Source organism: Ptychodera flava, unplaced genomic scaffold (genome assembly GCF_041260155.1).
Source record: "Ptychodera flava strain L36383 unplaced genomic scaffold, AS_Pfla_20210202 Scaffold_28__1_contigs__length_4768798_pilon, whole genome shotgun sequence".
Taxonomy (NCBI): Eukaryota; Metazoa; Hemichordata; class Enteropneusta; family Ptychoderidae; genus Ptychodera; species Ptychodera flava.
This window is the reverse complement of record NW_027248350.1, coordinates 1602140-1622940: the sequence shown is the minus strand read 5'-3', so window position 1 is coordinate 1622940 and position 20801 is coordinate 1602140. Positions and strand designations below refer to the sequence as shown.

The 20801-nt window shown below is 37.4% G+C and overlaps 2 protein-coding genes across 4 annotated transcripts; both read left to right on the top strand.

Annotated features, from left to right (window-relative positions):
- The first annotated feature begins 213 nt into the window (after window positions 1–213).
- Window positions 214–9357, top strand: LOC139127026 (uncharacterized). Of its 2 annotated transcripts, none has more exons than XM_070692954.1 (6): window positions 214–285; window positions 1765–1975; window positions 2815–2937; window positions 7262–7400; window positions 8088–8174; window positions 8860–9357. In XM_070692954.1, the coding sequence occupies exons 2-6, from the start codon at window positions 1790–1792 to the stop codon at window positions 9039–9041; spliced, it is 717 nt and encodes a 238-aa protein (XP_070549055.1). In that variant the 5' UTR covers window positions 214–285; window positions 1765–1789; the 3' UTR covers window positions 9042–9357. The 2 variants fall into 2 exon arrangements, with proteins under 2 accessions (XP_070549055.1, XP_070549054.1); XM_070692953.1 differs by lacking the exon at window positions 214–285 and adding an exon at window positions 317–476.
- A 3224-nt stretch (window positions 9358–12581) lies between these two features.
- On the top strand, window positions 12582–20319 carry LOC139127036 (15-hydroxyprostaglandin dehydrogenase [NAD(+)]-like). Of its 2 annotated transcripts, XM_070692960.1 has the most exons (7): window positions 12582–12750; window positions 15847–15973; window positions 16695–16801; window positions 18024–18120; window positions 18532–18608; window positions 19045–19184; window positions 19672–20319. In XM_070692960.1, exons 1-7 carry the CDS (start codon window positions 12664–12666, stop codon window positions 19793–19795), a joined length of 759 nt encoding a protein of 252 aa, XP_070549061.1. In that variant the 5' UTR covers window positions 12582–12663; the 3' UTR covers window positions 19796–20319. The 2 variants fall into 2 exon arrangements, with proteins under 2 accessions (XP_070549061.1, XP_070549062.1); XM_070692961.1 differs by lacking the exon at window positions 19045–19184.
- The last annotated feature ends 482 nt before the right edge of the window (window positions 20320–20801 follow it).

The window sequence follows — 20801 nt, the reverse complement described above, 5'->3', positions numbered from 1 at the left end:
TCCTTGTTGAGAACAGCGCATCCTTACATCCTTACATCGCTTACATTGCCATTTTTGTCGGCGCTTTAGCATTATGTACATGTATATGTAATAATAAACGGATATATTTGATTAAAATTATGCAAAAAATGATATTTTTAAATTATATTGCAAGGCAATATATGTCAATGCGACCTTTAACCTCTTTCTTCGTTGATTCGCAGCCGGAAGTAAACCGATTCATTATTCATTCATCTCCTGACCTATCCCAGCAGCGTGAATGCGTTGAAGCGACCTTGCATTGAGGTGAGTGAACACGTCATCTGTTCTATTATGTTGAAGAGATAGTCAGTGATGCCAAACATGTGCAGAGCAACACGTTTGTCTCGAGTTTTCACTGTGTCTTGTGGTTGCACTCCGCCATGTCAGGAACACAGTAGGTCTGCTGATCAAGAGAGGTAGCTTGTCAATTAAGCCTCTGTATACTTTACACAGAGGTATGTCTCTCCCGTTCATCTACTGTTTACATAAAAATTTCCCCTTTTAAGTCGTCCTGAATCTCTTACGCCATCTTGCATTTACAATGTCAAAGTCGGTGCAGATTTCAACACAGAGAGTAAAGACATCTTAATCAATTTCTTCATCTGTTTTTCTGGTTTTGCCGTCCGACCCAAATACCAAGGCAAAACTTCGAGCTACAGCACCGCAGCCAGACATAGGTCATCTCAGAACAAAGTGTACGTGCAAATAAGAGTCGAGCCTTGCAATGAGAATGTCGCCAGGCGACGACGGATTTTGATTAGGGGATCGTATGCTCTGTCTATGTCACTATGTAATCACAAACTCAACGTGGACGTCAAGTGGCGGGACACATTTTCTCTCACATGTCGTGATATACGTATCTAGGTCAGGACGATCCTATGACCTTACTGGGTCAATCTCATGTCGGGATTTACATATGTGTACCTTCGAATTGGCAAGTACTCTGGAGCGGTTGGTAAACAGTAGATTTTAAGCTCAGTGTTTGTCGCACACTGTAAGTTGAATGAGCTTTATAACTTGTGCATTACAGCACTCCCTGGGTGTGTGCAATAAAGTGATAGATTGAAATACCTATTTTTCAACCATAGATATCAATGATGTATACTTTCCCATGCTTTTTTGTTTGCATTGAAATACACATATTTTACCTCAATTTCAACCTTAATTTCACTTTTCGAACTCTTTCCCGGCAGTCATTATTGAGGTTGTGCGGCATCAATTTATAAGGTTAAGATTTCTAGTGGGCCTAATAACAACAACAACAACAACAACAACAACAACAATAGCTATGCAATAGTTTTCAAAACATCGCATATCCATAATTGCTATACAGAAAGTTGTACAATGAAAATGTATATCAGAAAACGAAAAACTGATTTCGAAATAAATGGGAGAAAAATAAAAGGGAAAAACTGTGAAATATTAGGGAGCAATGCGTATATCATAGAGAGTTCAAAAACGTCGTGAAATCAAAAAAGACCAAGTCCTAGAAAACGTGAGATATTTGAGGTACAGCCACATTTACATAACGTTGATAATCGAGCGAATGTTCGACTTGGTAAAGTTAGACGCTATGGCTAGCTGTAGGAGAGAACAGAACTTAGGTTGATATAATAATAGTAGAAGTACAAGTAATACTAGCATGCTGTAACTGTTGGCTATTGTTGTTGTTGTAGACCAGTCCTATTTGTTATATTTTTTCGAAACTCACATTGATTTCCCCAACGCTTTACTTGTTTACAGTCGACAAAGGTAGACAGCAAGCAATATGGCAGAGCAGGGAACAGGGCAACATGGCAACGATTGCACACACGAGGATAAACAGCAGGAGTGTCAAGACAAAGAGGGGGAAGGGATTCACATCGCGTGCGATGATGAAGAAGAGTTCGAGGACACTTCAGATCCCGAAGAACTAAAGAAACTCTACGATGATTGGAGCAAGAATTACGAACAGGTGAGATTAACAAACGTACCTAGTGTGTGCTGTGACATACCACAAACCAGTGGCTATGACTAGGAGTGCATCGATACAGCTCATGCAGTGGAAATCATCGCACGTTCTTCAGAAACTTAGGTATAGGTCTCTTTGGGCCGCTTTAACCCTTTGAGTGCCAAAGTCTATTTTTTCCCCTTTATAAAATAGACCCAAGTCAATTTTTCTTAAATTTTGCCAAAGGTTTGTGAAAAAACTGTAGGAAATGAAATGTGATGTCCATTTGGTCCAAAATTATCAAAAAAAATACAGGAAAATTAATAAAAAAATGGTAAAATTTTGCACTAAACTTTTGGCGGGAGAATACATCGCTCAAAGCGTTAAGCCCTATAGGCATATGAAACACTGCTGAAAGATGAGCCACTTAAACAGTAGAATCCCTAGATATCATCATGCTACTCGATGCTGTACCATTCAAGAACCCTGCTTAGACAGCTCGTTATCACTACTATGGGTGTACTTGCCATGGATCGAAAAGTGTACTCGATTTCTTAGACTGATGCGGTTATAGCAGAACAACACAGAGTTGTCGCACTGTACTCTTGAAGAATGAAGGAGACGACCACAAGTGATGGATCTGCGCACAAATGTACGAACGTCATGCCTTCTGTATTCGTGATTTGTTTTGTTTTGTTTTGTTTTGTTTTTGACTTATTTTACTTTTATGTGTAGGAAAGTATTGCAATTTTATTACTTGCACAAGAAACAATTATGCTAAAAAGCAGATAAAATTAAAATGAATCCCCTGATTGCTGTTTTCTGAAGTGTCTCTTCTTTCAAAATATATATATTCTTATTAGGACGTCGGAAAGATGAATTACAATGCGCCGAGGAAAGTTGCTGAAGCTCTGGCGAAGATAGTGACCGACAAAGACGCCGATATTTTGGACATAGGTTGCTGCACAGGACTTGTCGGGCAAGAGGTAAGATCGACGACGTAGAACGTTGCGTCGTTTCCAATACCTGACTTCTTATGAAGTCGACAAGTGTATACGAAATTCATCATTCGCAAAATGTTGTCACTGGAGGAGGTGAAGAAAGTTGAGAAAAAAAAGATATTGTCAATCCTGTTTCCACCGCCGATTAAGAATCTCTGTATTATTAATGATAATACTGCGCATGCTGCTAATTATGAATATGACTAACCTGTGATAATGCGGATTGAGACACTTGCGGAGTTCGAGAGAAAATTTGTGACTTAGATGTGTGTATTGGGATATGATAAGCGGACACAGACTGACACCACACACACTGTGACAAAGACATAAAAGCGAGGCCGAGTTCTCAAAATTTTCCACATATTATATATATATATATATATATATATATATATATATATATATATATATATATATATATATTATATATATATATATATAATATAATATTCTGAATCTGCCAAATTTGCACACACGAGAGAGAGAGAGAGAGAGAGAGAGAGAGAGAGATCATAAAGAGTTGTTACAGACTAAATTTTCTCTGGCTTATTGATATTGTTTTTGTAATTTCGGAATCTGTACAAAGGTCAATGAACGAGACGGCTGAACTTTCCAAGTCTGTGTAAGGGTTAATGATCATTACGAATTTTCCTTCATCTTGGTTAAAACTCGTTGTCAGGGACATTCATGTATTTGCGTCATTGATACCTAAGTATCAAGGATCAGGTAGAAACTTGTACTAGTGACATCTATTGTCAAGGCAGTAAAGTGAATTCTTACCATCAATATCTAAAGTCCAGACAGGACCCTGGGACGATTACATAAGGGAAATGTTGTATAACGATGATGTCACTTATGCAGATTATGTAAAATTTTATATGATCAATGTCCTATCAGAGAAAGTTTAGTAATGTATTTCTTGAAGGGAAGAATATTTTAATTATTTGAACCAATCAAGAAATACTAGTCGATTAGCGATTGGAGGCTTAACTAATTTAATCTAATTAGGATGCTACAATTTCTTTTAAAAAAGGGATAATCACCCACTATAGTCAGTCGGAGATAGCTGGGCATCTGATGTGTAAACTTTACACTTCAGTAATAAACCACCATCATTGATATCCAACAACTCTGTGAGTCTCTACTCTGTCAAAGATCTCGAAGTACCTCTCAGCAGTGAGTACGCTCCCCAGACCGGCGAGATAAGACTATAACACTTGGTGGAGATATCCGACGGGTAACAAGCAAGCTCACATCAGTATATGACAACTCATTATGGACATTACCTGACGATGGCCGACCAAAAACCGGCAGCCGACTACAATGACGACGACCCATGAGCCGATAACGACAAAATGGTGCTTGGAAATCGACTACGAGAAACATGACAGACACTGAAAACTCTACAAATAACTTAAGGGAGGAGACGACGTTCGAAAAATGCCAACTTCGAGGAACGACTAAGAACAACTAAGAACACCGATGATGTGGCCACGAAATGGGATAACTAATCAGCATGAACCGGACGGCGAAGACCGATCGGACGCGCACATCATCGGCCTCTTCAGTGAAGACATCCGTGAGTAACGTATCGACGTTCGAAGCATCAATCAAGGACTCTATGCATGATATAACTGACTAACTTTCGATGAACTCTAAGCAAACGATTCCCACGAAGACTCATGATGTATATTGTATTTTTCGGTTGTGGTTTAATTATTGAAATGCCTTCGATCTGTTCTTGGTGGAACAGTCAAATAGTGTGTAATGACTTATAAGGTAAGAGATATCATTTCCGGCGTTTAGCCGATTGTAATTTGTATGATTTGCATTCATGATAGATTATCTTTGCTTTTCGTTATCAAAGAGCGCTTTCTATCGTATAGCAACTTGACAAACGTTTTTGACTTTTGAAGCATGAGAAATTTCGATATTAAGTCATGCGTTGAAGGATTCAACTGTATATAAGTTATGAGGCCGGCTTAGCAGCATGAATGTTTGTGTGTAGTGTAATCCTACCTGCTGAATTAACTTGGATTTCTTTGGTTGTAATTCGCCAATTACTTTATCATTCATATGTTTAATGTTTATTGAATTCAGATGCGAAACGTGTTTCTGTAATTGATGCATTGCCTGTGTAAACGGTACTTGAAAAAAGAATAATGTCTTGGTATTTTTGAGTTTATTTAGAAGCCGAGTTTAAGAGATTTAAAGGGAATTTTATACAGTCACGACGAGTAAAAGTGACTCTTTGTGTACGAAGTTATGGAGAAACTTCATGTAAGAGAATATTTTATATGTGTTATTTTTTATTTTGAGGATGCACTTGTTGAAGCATCGACGTGTAGCAGCTGAGACATTATTGATTTGAGTCTTGTTTATACAGAAAACGATGAGTATTATGAGTTGTAATTATTTGATGGTTTAATGAATACTTACCTCGAGAAATTATTTTGTATTGAATTTGCTATTTTGCGTTCAGTAAATAGCTTTCCAAAAAGAGGGAAGAGAGAAATTGAGAACTTTTCGCCCCCGCAAGAAGGGAGGAGCACGAGGTTAAAAGGACGGGAATAGTTTAAGCTGTCATTCTCTGAAACTATGAATTGAGAAATCGGCGATTAAAACCCAATCTGCCTCCAATAACGATTTTATTTTTGTGACTGTAGTTGATAACGTTTGATAAGCCGGTATCGAAATGGTAAAATGACATGTATTTGGTAAAGTGAAAGGGTTGTTCCATAAAGAAAATACATGGGAATATGCTGAGAACCTGAAAGATACTTTGTCGGAACTTCTTAAGAGACATCCTGTAAAAATAGCAGACAAACCCGTAATAGCCAGGTATGTTAGACAAGTTAACTTTACCTTGGGTGGCCTCGGAACTGTGGTCAGGTGAATGAGTGAAAATAAGTTGACTTCGCGTTAATCGTTGTGTGTTTGTTCGTGTAAATGGAGCGCTCCAGTATGTTTGAGTGTATGAATGGAGTGACCCAATTCCTTGACCCTGCGAGTTACATAACACTTCTTGTTGTTTGGATTCAGATCTAAAATAAGCAATACCTCGACTGTTTACAATCAGGTGTTGACTTCAAGGTGTGTACTGTTGACTCAGGTCAGACATAGGCTCGCCTATTGTTAGTTAAATTAAGTTCAACCTTGGAAATATTATATCAGTTTCAATAGTTGGTTTTTTTCCCTTTCGAAATGGATGAAAGTCTTGAACCGAATGCCTCGATTGAATTATTTCCTCGACCACTCCATTAAGAAAGAATAGGGAAATAACTTCAGTCTCTTAAGTTACTTTATTACTTTCATGATATATATTCAGTCTTATTCTATATGTATGTATACCATCTATATTTTAGCCTTGACATGTATTTTATCGGTTTTATTATTTTTGAATTATGTTGTATGTTAACAAAACACTTTGTCGATTATGTATTTTTTTATTGCATTTATTCACTTTATCTAATAATATTTACTTGTATGTTAAATTGTTTTTGTATACTCGAATGCGGGACGCATTCCTTGAAATGAGGGGAGTGTTACAGACTAAATTTTCTCTGGCTTATTGATATTGTTTTTGTAATTTCGGAATCTGTACAAAGGTCAATGAACGAGACGGCTGAACTTTCCAAGTCTGTGTAAGGGTTAATGATCATTACGAATTTTCCTTCATCTTGGTTAAAACTCCGTTGTCAGGGACATTCAATGTATTTGCGTCATTGATACCTAAGTATCAAGGATTCAGGTAGAAACTTGTACTAGTGACATCTATTGTCAAGGCAGTAAAGTGAATTCTTACCATCAATATCTAAAGTCCAGACAGGACCCTGGGACGATTACGTAAGGGAAATGTTGTATAACGATGATGTCACTTATGCAGATTATGTAAAATTTTATATGATCAATGTCCTATCAGAGAAAGTTTAGTAATGTATTTCTTGAAGGGAAGAATATTTTAATTATTTGAACCAATCAGAAATACTAGTCGATTAGCGATTGGAGGCTTAACTAATTTAATCTAATTATGATGCTACAATTTCTTTTAAAAAAAGGGATAATCACCCACTATAGTCAGTGGGAGATAGCTGGGCATCTGATGTGTAAACTTTACACTTCAGTAATAAACCACCATCATTGATATCCAACAACTCTGTGAGTCTCTACTCTGTCAAAGATCTCAAAGTACCTCTCAGCAGTGAGTACGCTCCCCAGACCGGCGAGATAAGACTATAACAGAGTGATGCTGAAATTCTCATATTAACAAAACAAACTTATGTAGTTCAATTTCTCGATTTCTCCTCAGCTCTACAAGGTTGGGTATCGCAATATTGATGGTATTGACATCTCAGACGAGTGTATCAAAATCGCGATGGCGAAGAATGTTTACCGAAAGATAGTCAATGAGATCATTGATCCCGAAAAACAGATGAGTTTCCAGTCGTGTAAGTCTGATCATTGACTCCCATATGCACAGGATCTTATTTTAGTTTACGTAATGCGTGATCATACATAACTCGACACCACGTTGACTGCAAGACTCGGCATCTTCAAGATCATACATTTGATCGCTGAGGTTTCCATGATTGCGCCAATGTGAAAAGACCTGACGATTCATTAGTGCCACTGATATAGCCAGTGTTAAAATAGTTGTTTGTTAACATCCACATTATTCTCAGCAACGCGTCCAGTCTTCGATCCACTATGAGCAACGGTGATCTTGAAAGAGTCAATATGACGAGTCATCTATACGACCGAATCTCGCGGACAAGAACTTTGAGGATTAAAAGCTTTCCAGAATTGTCACTCATTTTTCAGCTAGTTTTCAACAAAAATATTTCTCCTACTTATACTTTAAGGAAAAAACTGTGGATCTAATCGGTTATTCATCATCATCGACCTATCAGGTCTTCCGACAGGCAAGCTGATAACCACCAACAACACACATTGTCATATTTGTAAGAATGGAATAGTGTTAATTCGTAATATATGTTTCACATAAAGCGATGATCCATATATATGATCGGGGTGTACCATTCTATTTGTAGGTGGTGTTAAAATTTGATGAGTAATATTTGTTGTGGTGACGACAATTCACCCAGAAATAAAGCTATTTCTGTTGCATTTGTCAGGTTCCTATGACGTTGTTATGCTGGTAGGTGGCGGCATGTTTCTGGATATAAAGAATCTGAAGGAATGGCTACGACTGACAAAGAAAGGTAAGAACAGAAACAAGAAGAACTATTGAATACTTGATATAATCAAAACCAAAACGTTTCTCGCTGAATTATTCTAAATACCTAATAATGGACTATCGTTTTGAAAATTCAAAAACAATAATACCTCTGAAGTTGCCTGAATTGGCCTGTACAATTACTTTATAACCAAATATCGCCGAGTCTTACTCATCCTTCCCCAGTGCTTTATCACAAAAATACCAATAAAATGATGGCAATTGACCAATGCTGAATGTAAATCTTGCCAGCACAAATGCACGCCATTACATAATTTAAAGGGATAATGTCGCTCTCTATTTAAGAGTTATGGTTAACTTGACCCCATTCGGTAAATTGGCTATAACATTTGGCCACTTGATTTACATGTAAGAGGAGCTGAGGAGTGCATTGCGGCGCTGATACCATTGATGTTCATCAGACATTCCAGCATTCATTTCGTTTCTATTTTCTCTCAATTAAGTACTGTTTGTCGTATTTTTGAACTTCATAGTGACGGTCTCCCTTTGATCTCTTGAACTGTAACCGCTGTCCATGCGACTGTCGTTCTACTTAGCTCTCCTTTATGAAAATTATGCTTAATTTTTCTTTCACAAAACGATTACTCCCAGATTTAAGCTTACGTTGTCATCAAGTGGACTTACATGTTTATAAATCTTTATTATCACAGACGGTTTCACCATCATTGGCGTGATGCAGAGCGAATATCAAAATGAAAAATATGCAGTGCCTCAGACGATCGAGGAATACATCGATCAGGGCTTAGCTACAAGGGTGTCTAAAGAAATAATACCTGACTACATCACTGGTAAACCTGGAGTTGTGGAATATCTGAGGCCTGTTATAAAATAACAATAGTATTTAAAATACTCACCTTCTTACGATTGTACGTGTCCATTTCTATTGTCTTGACAAGGATGTACCATCAACTGCTAAGGTTTATGAAACCTTGCTTTCGAATGGCACTTTATTCGATGTGACTCTTCTGAACGTAAATAGCAATTTGTGCGTTTTATGCTATGGAAAAAAGAAAACAATGAGGTGTAAATTTTAAGTGGTAAATCTTGAGTATAGCCATGTTAAGGTTTATAACTGTGCAAATGATTGTGAGTAAAACTCTGGCCGAAGACCTAGAAATACTGGATAAAGATTGCTGTTTTTAGAAAAAGATGTCTCAAGCGTCCATTAAATATTGCTCAGCAGTATTGAATAGCATATACAGACAAGCAGACAGACAGCTCGCACACAGGCAGACACAGACAGCTCAGACAGACAGACACGCAGACAGATGGATATATAGACGGATGGACACGAGCTCAACACGCACATATATGTGTATGTGCGCGCGCGTGTGTCTGCGCATAGGGTATTCTGCAGTCTTTAATGATAATAAAGAAATATGAAAAATATCATTATTATTGTTGTTATAAATAAATATGGAAAATACGAAAATTATTGTTATTGTGGTTGTTATCATCATTATTATCATCATCATCACTATATAGCACCATTGGCAAGGTTGAATTCTTACCAAAGTTCGCCAGCCTAGCGAAAAGTACTCTATCTACTAATGCTAAGCTGGCGAAATTTGGTAGGAAATCAATATTACCAATGGTGTTATATAGTGATGATGATGATAATAATGATGATAACAACAACAAAACAATAATTTTCATATTCTTCATATTTCTTTATAATAATAATAATAATAATAATAATAATAATAATAATAATAATAATAATAATTATTATTATTATTATTATTATTATTAATTATTATTTTCATATTTCTTTGTTATCACTAATGACTACTGAATACCGCATGGTCTGCGAAGTAAATATACATTTTGGCGTAACAAAGTAGCAAGTATGTCTTGCAATAACTGTCTTGTACGAGTATGTAGCCTCTTACAAAGTTCTATAAGGTACATTGGCGCCACCAATCAGGTTTGAAGGAGAGCTCTTGGTAGAGTTATGGTCGGGAGGTTGTCCACAGGTACACTTATCTGCGTCAGGTTACATGCTAATCGATCAATTTTTGCCTTTTTTATTCTTTTGTCAACGACGACCCCCTCCCAACTTATTCATGAACCCCTAGTTTCGACGTGATCAATGGTACAAAACATCTACTGTAAATAAATGAACAGGTGAGAGGCAAAACGGTCGACCTGCGACCTGAACTTCGACCGATTACTTGAGCGATTCCATTGTCCTGTCAAACACCTTTGGCTCTTCAGACCCTGCTAAACTGATAAGACATGCCCACATACCATAAAAAAAGAAAAACCAATATTTACTGCCTAGTCTAGGTACTACAAAACCAAAAACGTTGTCTAAAGGCTATCTCAACTATAGACATGAAATGGCATTGCAAATGGCGGGTCATCATGTAGCCACTGTGTGAGGCTCCGTAGAGGGCTCTGAACCGGCCCCTTAGCAAGAAAACTAATACACTATCCTGTCAATTACACAAAGTTAACCAGGTCAATTTACCCTTTTAGGCCTACACCAATATTTACTTGGCCAGTCTGGGTACTACAAAGGTGTTCCCCACTCTGAATCGGTATCTGCTAAAGTGCGGGCTGCGGGTTGCGGGCTGCGGGTTGCGGGTTGCGGGCTGCGGGCTGCGGGTTTTTAGAATTATGGCTAGATTTCTAATATATGTAATATGGCATTTAGTATATAAGAAATAAAACCTTTAGAAGGTGTCTATTATCAATAATCATGATCAGGTCTATCGTACAGTATCCCTTTTCCTGCCAAGTCCTATTTCAACATCAGGTCAAGATGGTTAAAATTAATGAAACACAACATATTCCATATTGTGTATTTTAACATAATACTGTACATTTGAAGGCTGTTAAAAACATATATGCTGTAAAATTGATTTTTTGGACTAAAGATGCTATAACAGACCATACCAAGTGGGTGAAAATACGTCATGTTTCTGAAAAAAAATCAAATCTGCTAAACTAAAAGCGGCGATTCCGAGGACCAATTTATTTGTTCCGAGCTGCCTGGCCATCACAAATAATTTGGGATCTGAAATCACTTTTCTTTCTTGCCATGGATGTGAGTGAGAAATAATAACAGACTGACAAAAAAAATTCGCGGCTCGGAAATGTCGCCACTTATCGCGGAATGAAAATTGTTACATTTCTAGTATCAGGCCATAGGAAGTAAATTCTTTGTAATGCATCTATTCACAATTCGGTTCTAGGGCAACACATACAGAAAATTAAACAATGCCTACTTAAATGCAATGTGTAAGGAAAGATTTGACTTCAAAAGCGTAGAAGTGTTGTGTATTTAAATGCCGTGTATTTAACATGAAATCTTTAAAAAGAAAAAGACGTACGACAATGGACTTAGCTTACTTTGCCGTTTCGGTTCAACCGAGGTCACGACCACAGAGAACGACATTCCGCTAACATTTTACGCGAGAATTTCAGCGGGAAAAACACGTCGGTGCGTTGACTTATTTTCAGGAATCGATCTAATAGGAATATTTTTGGATGAGTTTGTGTTCTGCAGCTCTCAATAATTGTGTATCTCCTAATATCATGAACATATTCTATGACTTGCACCTGCAGCATGATAGTCGCTCCATATGCATTTGATCCAGCGTGACTATGAAAAGTTTCCTAGGACTATTATCGTGTTCACCACAATAAAATAATTTTAAACGGCATTGAAAACGATTCTGAAAATTGTGCTTTATCGGCGGTTGAACTAATCTGAAGTGTGAGAAGGGCATGGCATTCTATAAAAAAGTAACAAATTATTAGGCGTGTCGAGTTTCAACGAACCGAAGTTCATCTCCCAGTTCATCTGTGCTGTCAACGATCCGAAACTTACTTTTAAACTATCCGTCCTAATCATTACATAAAAAGTTAATATAGCGAGTTGTTGTGAAATCTGTCTTGTGTTCATATTATTACTCATCCGTGTTCAGTCATATCATTTCGAAAGCTTCGATCGGCAGTGCGCTGTGCAACGGCGAATGTTGGATGGGAATGGACTATTCTGACGTTGGTGGTGCTTTACCAGATGTAAGCTAAAATAACGGCATTATTCAAGAAGTTCACGGCTTTTATTCCATAAACAAATACATCTAGACACTATTTTAGCATTTATTCTATCTACTAGCGAAAATGATACCAAAAATCACACATTTTTTCATGCCCGCAACCCGCAGCCCGCAGCCCGCAACCCGCAGCCCGCAACCCGCAAAATAGCGCATCCGCACTCTGAATCCGTTAAAGGGGAAATTTACCCTGAAAATTAATTTTGGAATATTAAACTGATATGGTCATTGAAAGGCTTTCGAGTAGATTTTATTCACTTTCACTCACTGGCTAACATATAGCGGTGTACTAAAATACCGGAAGTGACGTCGTAAACTTAGTCATTGAAGCAGTCGATTTTCCTTGGTTCAACATTTCATGAACGTTTTGCTAGGCACTGCGTGATCATGGAAGGGAAGGTTGCGGTGGTTACCGGCGGTGCAGAAGGCATGGGGAAGGCACTTGCCATGAAATTCCTCGAACAACAAGCCAAGGTATTAGATCTACGTTCAAATTATCAAGAGACCAACACTGTTTTTGACATTATTATTGCCGTTTTATTGAAGGCCCATAAGTCCCAATTTTTTATATGTTTTCACTGTTTACATTTTTAATGTCAACTACAGTGTCTGGTTCTACTCCCTAAAAGCATGTTAAAATATACACATATTAACAAGTCAAACTTTGGAAACGCAGCTATCTGTGGCTAGGTAGGCTCCGTATATGCAGGTCATCAAAAGGTCAGCCCTTGGCGGGGTTGAATTTTTGATAACCTGCATAGACGCAGCCTACCCAGCCACATATATACATGATATAGCTGCGTTCCCACAGCTATGACTAGCCATTAGGGTAACAGCAAACATCTGTACCCCGAGGGACGGTGAGTCACGCCAAAAAACAAACTGTTTGTGGGGTGACTCGCAGGCTTGCGTAGTAACACAGGTAACAGACGTATGCTACTACCTTCCTCAAGGACCTCATTGCTATCATTTCGCCCGGCCGCAGACGACATTTTTGTTTACATTACCGTTGGCGCTTGCGCATATATAGTTTTTGCAGTTAGTTTTCGGAACTGATGCCTGGTAGCAACAGTTCAGACAACTGATGCCTGATAACGTCTTTTACGTGGATCAGCACAAAAACCTGCCCTCACAGTGTCGAGACGTCGTATAAAATATAGTAAATACCGTTCTTCCTTTTATTGAATTCGCGCCCGGCCAGAATCAGCTGCAGAATTAATTTGTCAACAGAATCAATGCCGTCCATACACATGCTGGCGGAGTTGACATCATGCTGTATCTCAAAATGCTTTGGGGAGTACCGGAACAAAAAATTGTAGATGACATTAAAAGCAAATGGAAGGAAAATCATCAAAAGTTACAGTTGCTGGCCATTCAAGTTTTATACGATATTTAAAGCCAGTGATAATTCTCGATTTCTTGTAAGAAACTAAAAGAGTACTCCACAGAATACATGCACCTCGAATTTCGCCCACAGACAGAAAATTGGACTGAGTTCTGGGATACACGTGTTCATAGATTCTCCAGTAAATTGCAGACTCCAGGACGTAATTACATTGGGGTATTAAGCGATGGTATTTCAGTTTGTGATCAAGTCTAAGAAAGTTTTTATTTTCATTTTGAAATAATTCTTTACAAGAGCGATGTCGCAGTAACAATTCTTCTTTTACTCTTCCTTGATTACGATTATTGTAATTTGATTCGCGTATTTATAAATCCTTCTATAATAATTTTAGGTCACTCTCGAAGGATAAATATAAAATATAAAATATATGGACCCAGCGTAATCCCAGTATACGAACGGCTATACAATAGCGACACGAGGTACCTGAACGTACTACATTGATGTGTTATTTTTCGGATTTGCATACACAAACGATATGCAAAGAGCACACTTTGCATAAGTAGTCACGCTTTGAGCGATAAACCTTAACGGTCTACGGTCCTTGAAGACTGTGTCAACAAATACGGTGGCCATTTGTAAAGCTTTTAAACAAGCTTCAGAATAGAGTAGTAGCCTTTGATTTTATCAGAGTCGCTACTGATTGACTACATGGCATCACGTGACCACATACGATAATACACAGTTCCTGTGTTTCTAGACTTAAGGTATGGATTTGCAAGATTCACAGTCTCGTAAGTAGGTCAAGTTTAAAATTCAAATAGGATACACAAGCTGTGTTTGTCGATATCACTCAATTATATAAAAGAGAGAATCTTTTTTTTTTGAGAAATAAGGTAATGGCGGAGTCATGCGTATTGGACCAGACCAGCTTCGTGACCTATAGCTCTAAATAATTCATAAATCAAAAGTCAGTCCTTACTAGCAGCGTGTATGACAAATTTTCCAATTTGTCAAAATATACGGCAGTGTCGTAATTTCACAGCCACTGAAACATAGGACGACATTTTTCCCGAAAAGAATATTATCACAAATCAGCTAACTTTCGTTTATGGTTGACACAGACTCAGTGATGGTCAGAGTTGTCATTTCCTTACACCAGCAAATTTAGTCACATAACATGCAGCATGCACCATAATATTTTACATGCCTCGTATATCGAATGTCGTGCGCTATATAGGATTCAATAGTTACTCACTCGTTGATGACGACGGGGGCCGCACAGTCATCATCATTGGACTGGAAAAACTCGATAGACCACATAACAGTGATATCATTCTATTACTTCAACAGAGTTTGTCTAACATGGAAATAAAGCCTATAATTGGTAAACCCAAAAATTTGGTGTGAAAATTATGTAAGAGAGGCGTATAATAAAAACATTATAGCCCAAACATGGGACTATGTACCCTCGAGGCAGACGACCATTTGTCCAAATGGGCACGTAGTCCCATGTTTAAGTTATTATATAAATGTAAGAGTTAGTAATGAAGCATCTGTAAGACTCGAATAAATGCAATAATTCAACGTTGCAGTTCAAGACAACCTCAAGTAGCCCCTCTTGACTTTGCTTTCATCATGAACATAACGGTGGATGTCACTAACTTTGTTTCTTGTACTAGTTTTCTGTACAGCAGATAAACTTAATGACATTTAATATGTAAGAGTTAACGGTACCGCTTGACCTCACACCTCGAAGTCGAGCATTAAGATTTTCCCATTTCAACCCTTTATATAAATTAGCATTTTATGCACCTTTTTGACCGTTTTTGAAATCACCTCATTGTAGAGTTCCGCGTTGCAGGCTGCATAAGCTTATATTGTAGAAAAGCGAATTTTTTTATTCTCAATATTGTGGCACAATAAAACGGCATTGTTTACAGCTCAGACGTCTTGTAAGCATAGATTTCGAGATGTTTTTATGACTGAATTTCCTACCGTGCCGTCTATTCTGTGTTTTGGTAAATGCTTTCTAACTCTGCCTTTATTTAGATGCAATCTTTCACATATTGACAAAATAATTTACTTTATTGAAGTAAATAAATACAAACACTTTGAAAATAAAATGAAAATGGAGATTAGATTTAAATTTAAAAAGATCCGACCAGCATATTTTCTGACCACATTACGACAATTGCGTGCATCATCATTTGATTTTTTTTCAAAAGGGTGTTGCGATCCTCGATTTCAATGAAGAAAAGGGAAAAGCTACCGTCCAAGAACTTCAGAACCAATATGGTGACGATAAGGTTTTGTTTGTCCGATGTGACGTAAAATCCAAAGTTGACATGGAAGGTATACTAGCACTTTTACTTTCGAAAACAATCCTGCTGTTCCTATTTTCTTCTGTCGTTCAATGATGAGCACACATGTAATATTGACCTGCGAACAAACACGGACGATCAGCTAGCTTCTCGAAATATACCAATGGCTGTCGGTTTTACAACGCGAGACTTCATCACGAGATCTTTCACTGTGGTCTTTTGTGAACTCCGATTAATGGGGAGCTCTCAGAATAGCTCACCCCACCGTCCCCACAACTTGTCAAGTTGAGTTGTCATAATACGAGGGTGTCCCGAAATACTGCCAGCCTGTACTCATAACAACGGTGTTCAAGGAGTATAGTGCTTCGCATTGATTGATTGATTGATTGATTGATTCAGATTAATCCAATGTAAACGATAGACATGTAGACTAAAGAGGGGAAAGTAACTAAAATAGGCGAACAAACCCTATACAAAGTTATCCTCCCTATAAGAAATGTAGAATATATGTATGGAAGACGTGTTCGATGATGCAATCCAACTATATCATGTATGTATGTTTGTATGTATGTATGTATGTATGTATGTATGTATGTATGTATGTATGTATGTATGTATATATATATATATATATATATATAATATATATATATATATATATATATATATATATATATGTGCCTCTGTGTATATACATATATGTATGTGTACATACACGAGTCATGTCATGATATTTGCACATTGATTTTCAGGTGCGTTTGATCAAGTGATGAGAACATTTGGACACTTAAATGTGGTGTGCAACAATGCTGGAATATACGATGAAATTAACTGGGAAGAAACAGTGGACACCAACTTGGTAAGATTTTGGATGAAAACTTCGGATAATTTCTTTCTTTGCAACCATCTTTGTAAGAAGCCGTCGTGTCTTATTTACTGTTTAATTTCAGGTAGAGCCGAAGACTTACTTTTCCATAGCAAAGTACTCAGTTTCTTTCATTACACTTGTGTTCATAAATTCATGAAACACCTAATATTATTTAGCTCTGAAAATCATGAACATCGATTGTATGAACATTTACGCTACGATAGCAGTTATGGCTTGCAAAGTGTACACAGGAATTTGCGGCGCCCTCTCTGAATAATATTGATTATAGCGTATTTTCTTACCTAATTCAAGTCCATTGGTTTCACCAGTTAAGATACAGTTTTAGTAATTGAATAGATTCAGAAATCTGTGATAGGGTATTATACGACATTCGTTGGCTGGCTGCGACGACTAACAAAATCCACGTCTCTGAATTAGTATACATTGTACATCACTTTTTGAATTGTGTTTCAAACATCCAACTATAAGAACCAAAGAACATGGAATAGCCCAGTTCTGTCACTCGGCAAATCGTTTGCTTTTATTGAAGCAGGAAAGATCCCTCAGGCGTAACCTTTCATTCGTGTTACAATTGAAAAGGGTTTAGCATAAACGTTAAAGGTAGGGGACTCGATCCCTGAGATCGAGTTTGTTCTAGTCTGTGAGAGGATTATGGAGGTGTCATCAGCCTTTTGTTTTGCATTGAAATCGTAATCTAGTAAGTAAATTTCCTGTCAAGACAATCTGACGCCAGACTCATGCCTTTAGTAAACTAGTATATGTTCCTCAAAAGTGAAAGGCTTAAACTTTCCTGAATGAAACTTCCAACCACTCTCTTACTAAATCAACTATACAAATCGGGGGTCGCCTTTCAAAGTTTGGAACTAGTGAAACAAATTACCCAACATTTTGCGATATTTGAAATTCAAAATGGCCGCCATTCCTGTGTAAACTCTGTTGGCGAAAAACTTAAATTTTGGATTTTCGGAAACCTAAGACGGTGAAAATTTTTCTTTCCCCAAGAGCTTTAAAATGAGCCCCCACAAGTGGTAGATCAGAAAAGAATTGTAGAAATATGAGTTCGAATATCTGTCCCCGAGGCGCGTTCTACCTTGAAACATTGCAAATTTTGTACTTTACAGTGTTCCTGCAGACGATTTATTCATGTGATGACTTCTTTCGTTGAGTGAAAACATTTTCTTGTTACCAACAGAAAGGTGTGATCAGGGGGACATACCTCGCGGTGCAACACATGGGAACAAAACACGGTGGAGATGGCGGTATTGTTATCAACACTGCATCGAGCAATGGTATGGATTTTAACCCCGACGTAGGCGCGACTTAGGGTACAATGCGCGACATAATAGCAATTGTAGCCGTCAGGCGAGTGAGCCGCTAAGCGAGTGCTATATGGGCGAATAGACTTGCTTGCTCCTAGTGGTACTTCAGAAACTTTTACAAAATAGGTGTACATGTATATGACAACAAACAAACAAATCACTGTAAAATTTCTCGACGCATAAACGTAAACGACAAACAATAGTATAAATAATGAATTTGAATCACGCTATAAAAATAAACTAGATACTTTCAAACGGCTACATTCCCTGAATTTGAAACCTGTTTTCACACGGAAGTTTCTTTCATGGTTGAAGTAATTTGCTCCTGTTTGAACTCGGCAACAATATTCCCATTTGCTTTGTTAAGTGTCTCTTTCCCAGGTTTCATCGTCAACCCAGTATCCCCTGTATACGGTACTACAAAACACGCGGTGATTGCGTTCACAAGAAATGTAGCGGTAGGTATACTTGCACATAATAGCACTTTTCACATGACATTTCGTCAGAAGTCAACAGCTACTCCAAAATTATATTAAAATGAAGTTAAGTCGTAAGATTATATTATCGATGTATTCTTTCTGGAGACGATAAGGCTTGTTTTTATTTGAATGCATATTGTTTCATACAGAATATTCATTCAGTTGTCATCGTGCACGTCGAAAATGACAGTAGTTATTTATTTATTTATTTATTTTTATTTATTAAAGTATTATCTATTTATTTGTTTGTTTGTTTGTTCGTTTTAATGGACCATTTGGCTAAGGCCCTGCAGGCTGTTATATGCACCTCGAATGTAAGCGAGGAGCAGAAATAAAATTTGTACATACCAAAGAGCAGAAACAACAAGAAGTAATAACAACGACAAGTACGAACTCATGTTGTATACCCGAACAGGGAGAATCGATGTTCGTAGAGAATAACGTGCACGTTGCGGCATGTTGTCCGGGAAAAGTCTTCACCCCTATGCATCAGAAAGCCGTTTGTCGATACATGGACGAGTTTAAAGAAATGATCTCCAAAAATAAGGAAGTTCCGTAAGTGAAACATCGTACTAAGATACTGGCAAACTAAGTAGAAAATAGAAACTGTCGGAATGTCTTGATGAGACGTGAAAATATTTATTCATTTATTTATTTATTTATTTATTTATTTACTTATTTATTTATTTATTTATTATTATTTATTTATTTTCTTATTTATTTATTTATTTATTATTAGTTTGTTTATTTATTTATTTGTTTGTTGTTTGTTTGTTTGTTTGTTTGTTTGTTTGTTTTGTACAATTTAAAATCCATATTTGCTTAAAATAACGTAGATTATATAAAACGAAAGTGGTAGTCCTCAATTCCTTGTTCTCGCATTTAGTGCTGATAATCATGTGTTCTCACTTGATCCGTTTGGTCAGCTGATAACAAAGAGCGCCCCCTTTAGGTGGTCATGAAAGTAAACTATTGCAGCACATGAAGGAAATACGTATTATTTTCGAATCTTTATTATCTCTCACGTATTCTATCTCCACAGAATGTCCTTCGTCACCGATGCTGTTCTGAAATTGATAACGGAATCGGATAAGATGAATGGAGTGGTCTGCGCCGTTCTGCCAGATAATCCAATGAAAATTGTGGAGATTTCACCTGAAAAATGAAAGTCATGATATTAAATGCCGCTGGTGGACGCGTTACATAATGACATTCATCTCAGAGCTTAAAAATTAACAATAAGTATTGTTTAAGAATGAAACATTCATTTGTAATTACGCATTATCAACTGTGATTATTCATAGTTCGCTGCCTATAGTTTGTAACCAATTCAATTAACGATTTTTTGTGTGGTTTTCTTGGTGCATGTACGCTGGTTTGCATAACAAACAAGTAAAATGTACGTATGCCATGGCCCATGTTGGCATCGATCCAAACGTGTCCAAAGATAAACCTTACCGCCGGTCTGAATGTTTGTTTATCATTTCAGTTCTTTTTTTTGCCAAAAAAATAAATCTATATTTTAAAAGCGATACTGATGGTAGGTTTTCTCTGCATTTATCATGGGCTACTAGAGCACGGGATCACAGGATGGTGAGTTTGAGCCCCAGCATGGCCATGGTGCTGTGTCCTTGAGCAAGGCACTTTATTTCTCATTGCTTCTCCCCACCCAGGAGTGATGGGCCCAAGGTAGGACAGTGGTTGCAGTGTGTGCGTTTAGCTCTGCTGCGCCGATTTGGCTGCACTTGTGAGCTGTTTTTTGCTCCCCAGGGAATTGAATGGTATCAAAGATCCAGTGACAAGGGGTAATAATAAATGTAGAGCGCCTTGATCACATGTGTGCGTTATATAAGAACTCATTATTATTATTATTATTATTATTATTATTATTATTATTATTATCTCTGTTTGTAAAGATCTTGTTCTAATCCCAACACACCTTGTCAAAACGCCCTCTGTGTTCAACGTGTCAACGCAACTTGTACGTGTGTGACGTCACAATTCTATTGTTGACGACTAGTCCTACAACCCACTGGTATGGCATGGTCAACAATAAAGTCACACGATGAACACATAGTCTTTATATTTACATCGGCAATACTCGGTATTTCGATAAACTATAGGGATGCGAAGAAGAAAACACACGTTGTTTTCTAGAACAAATAAGTACTA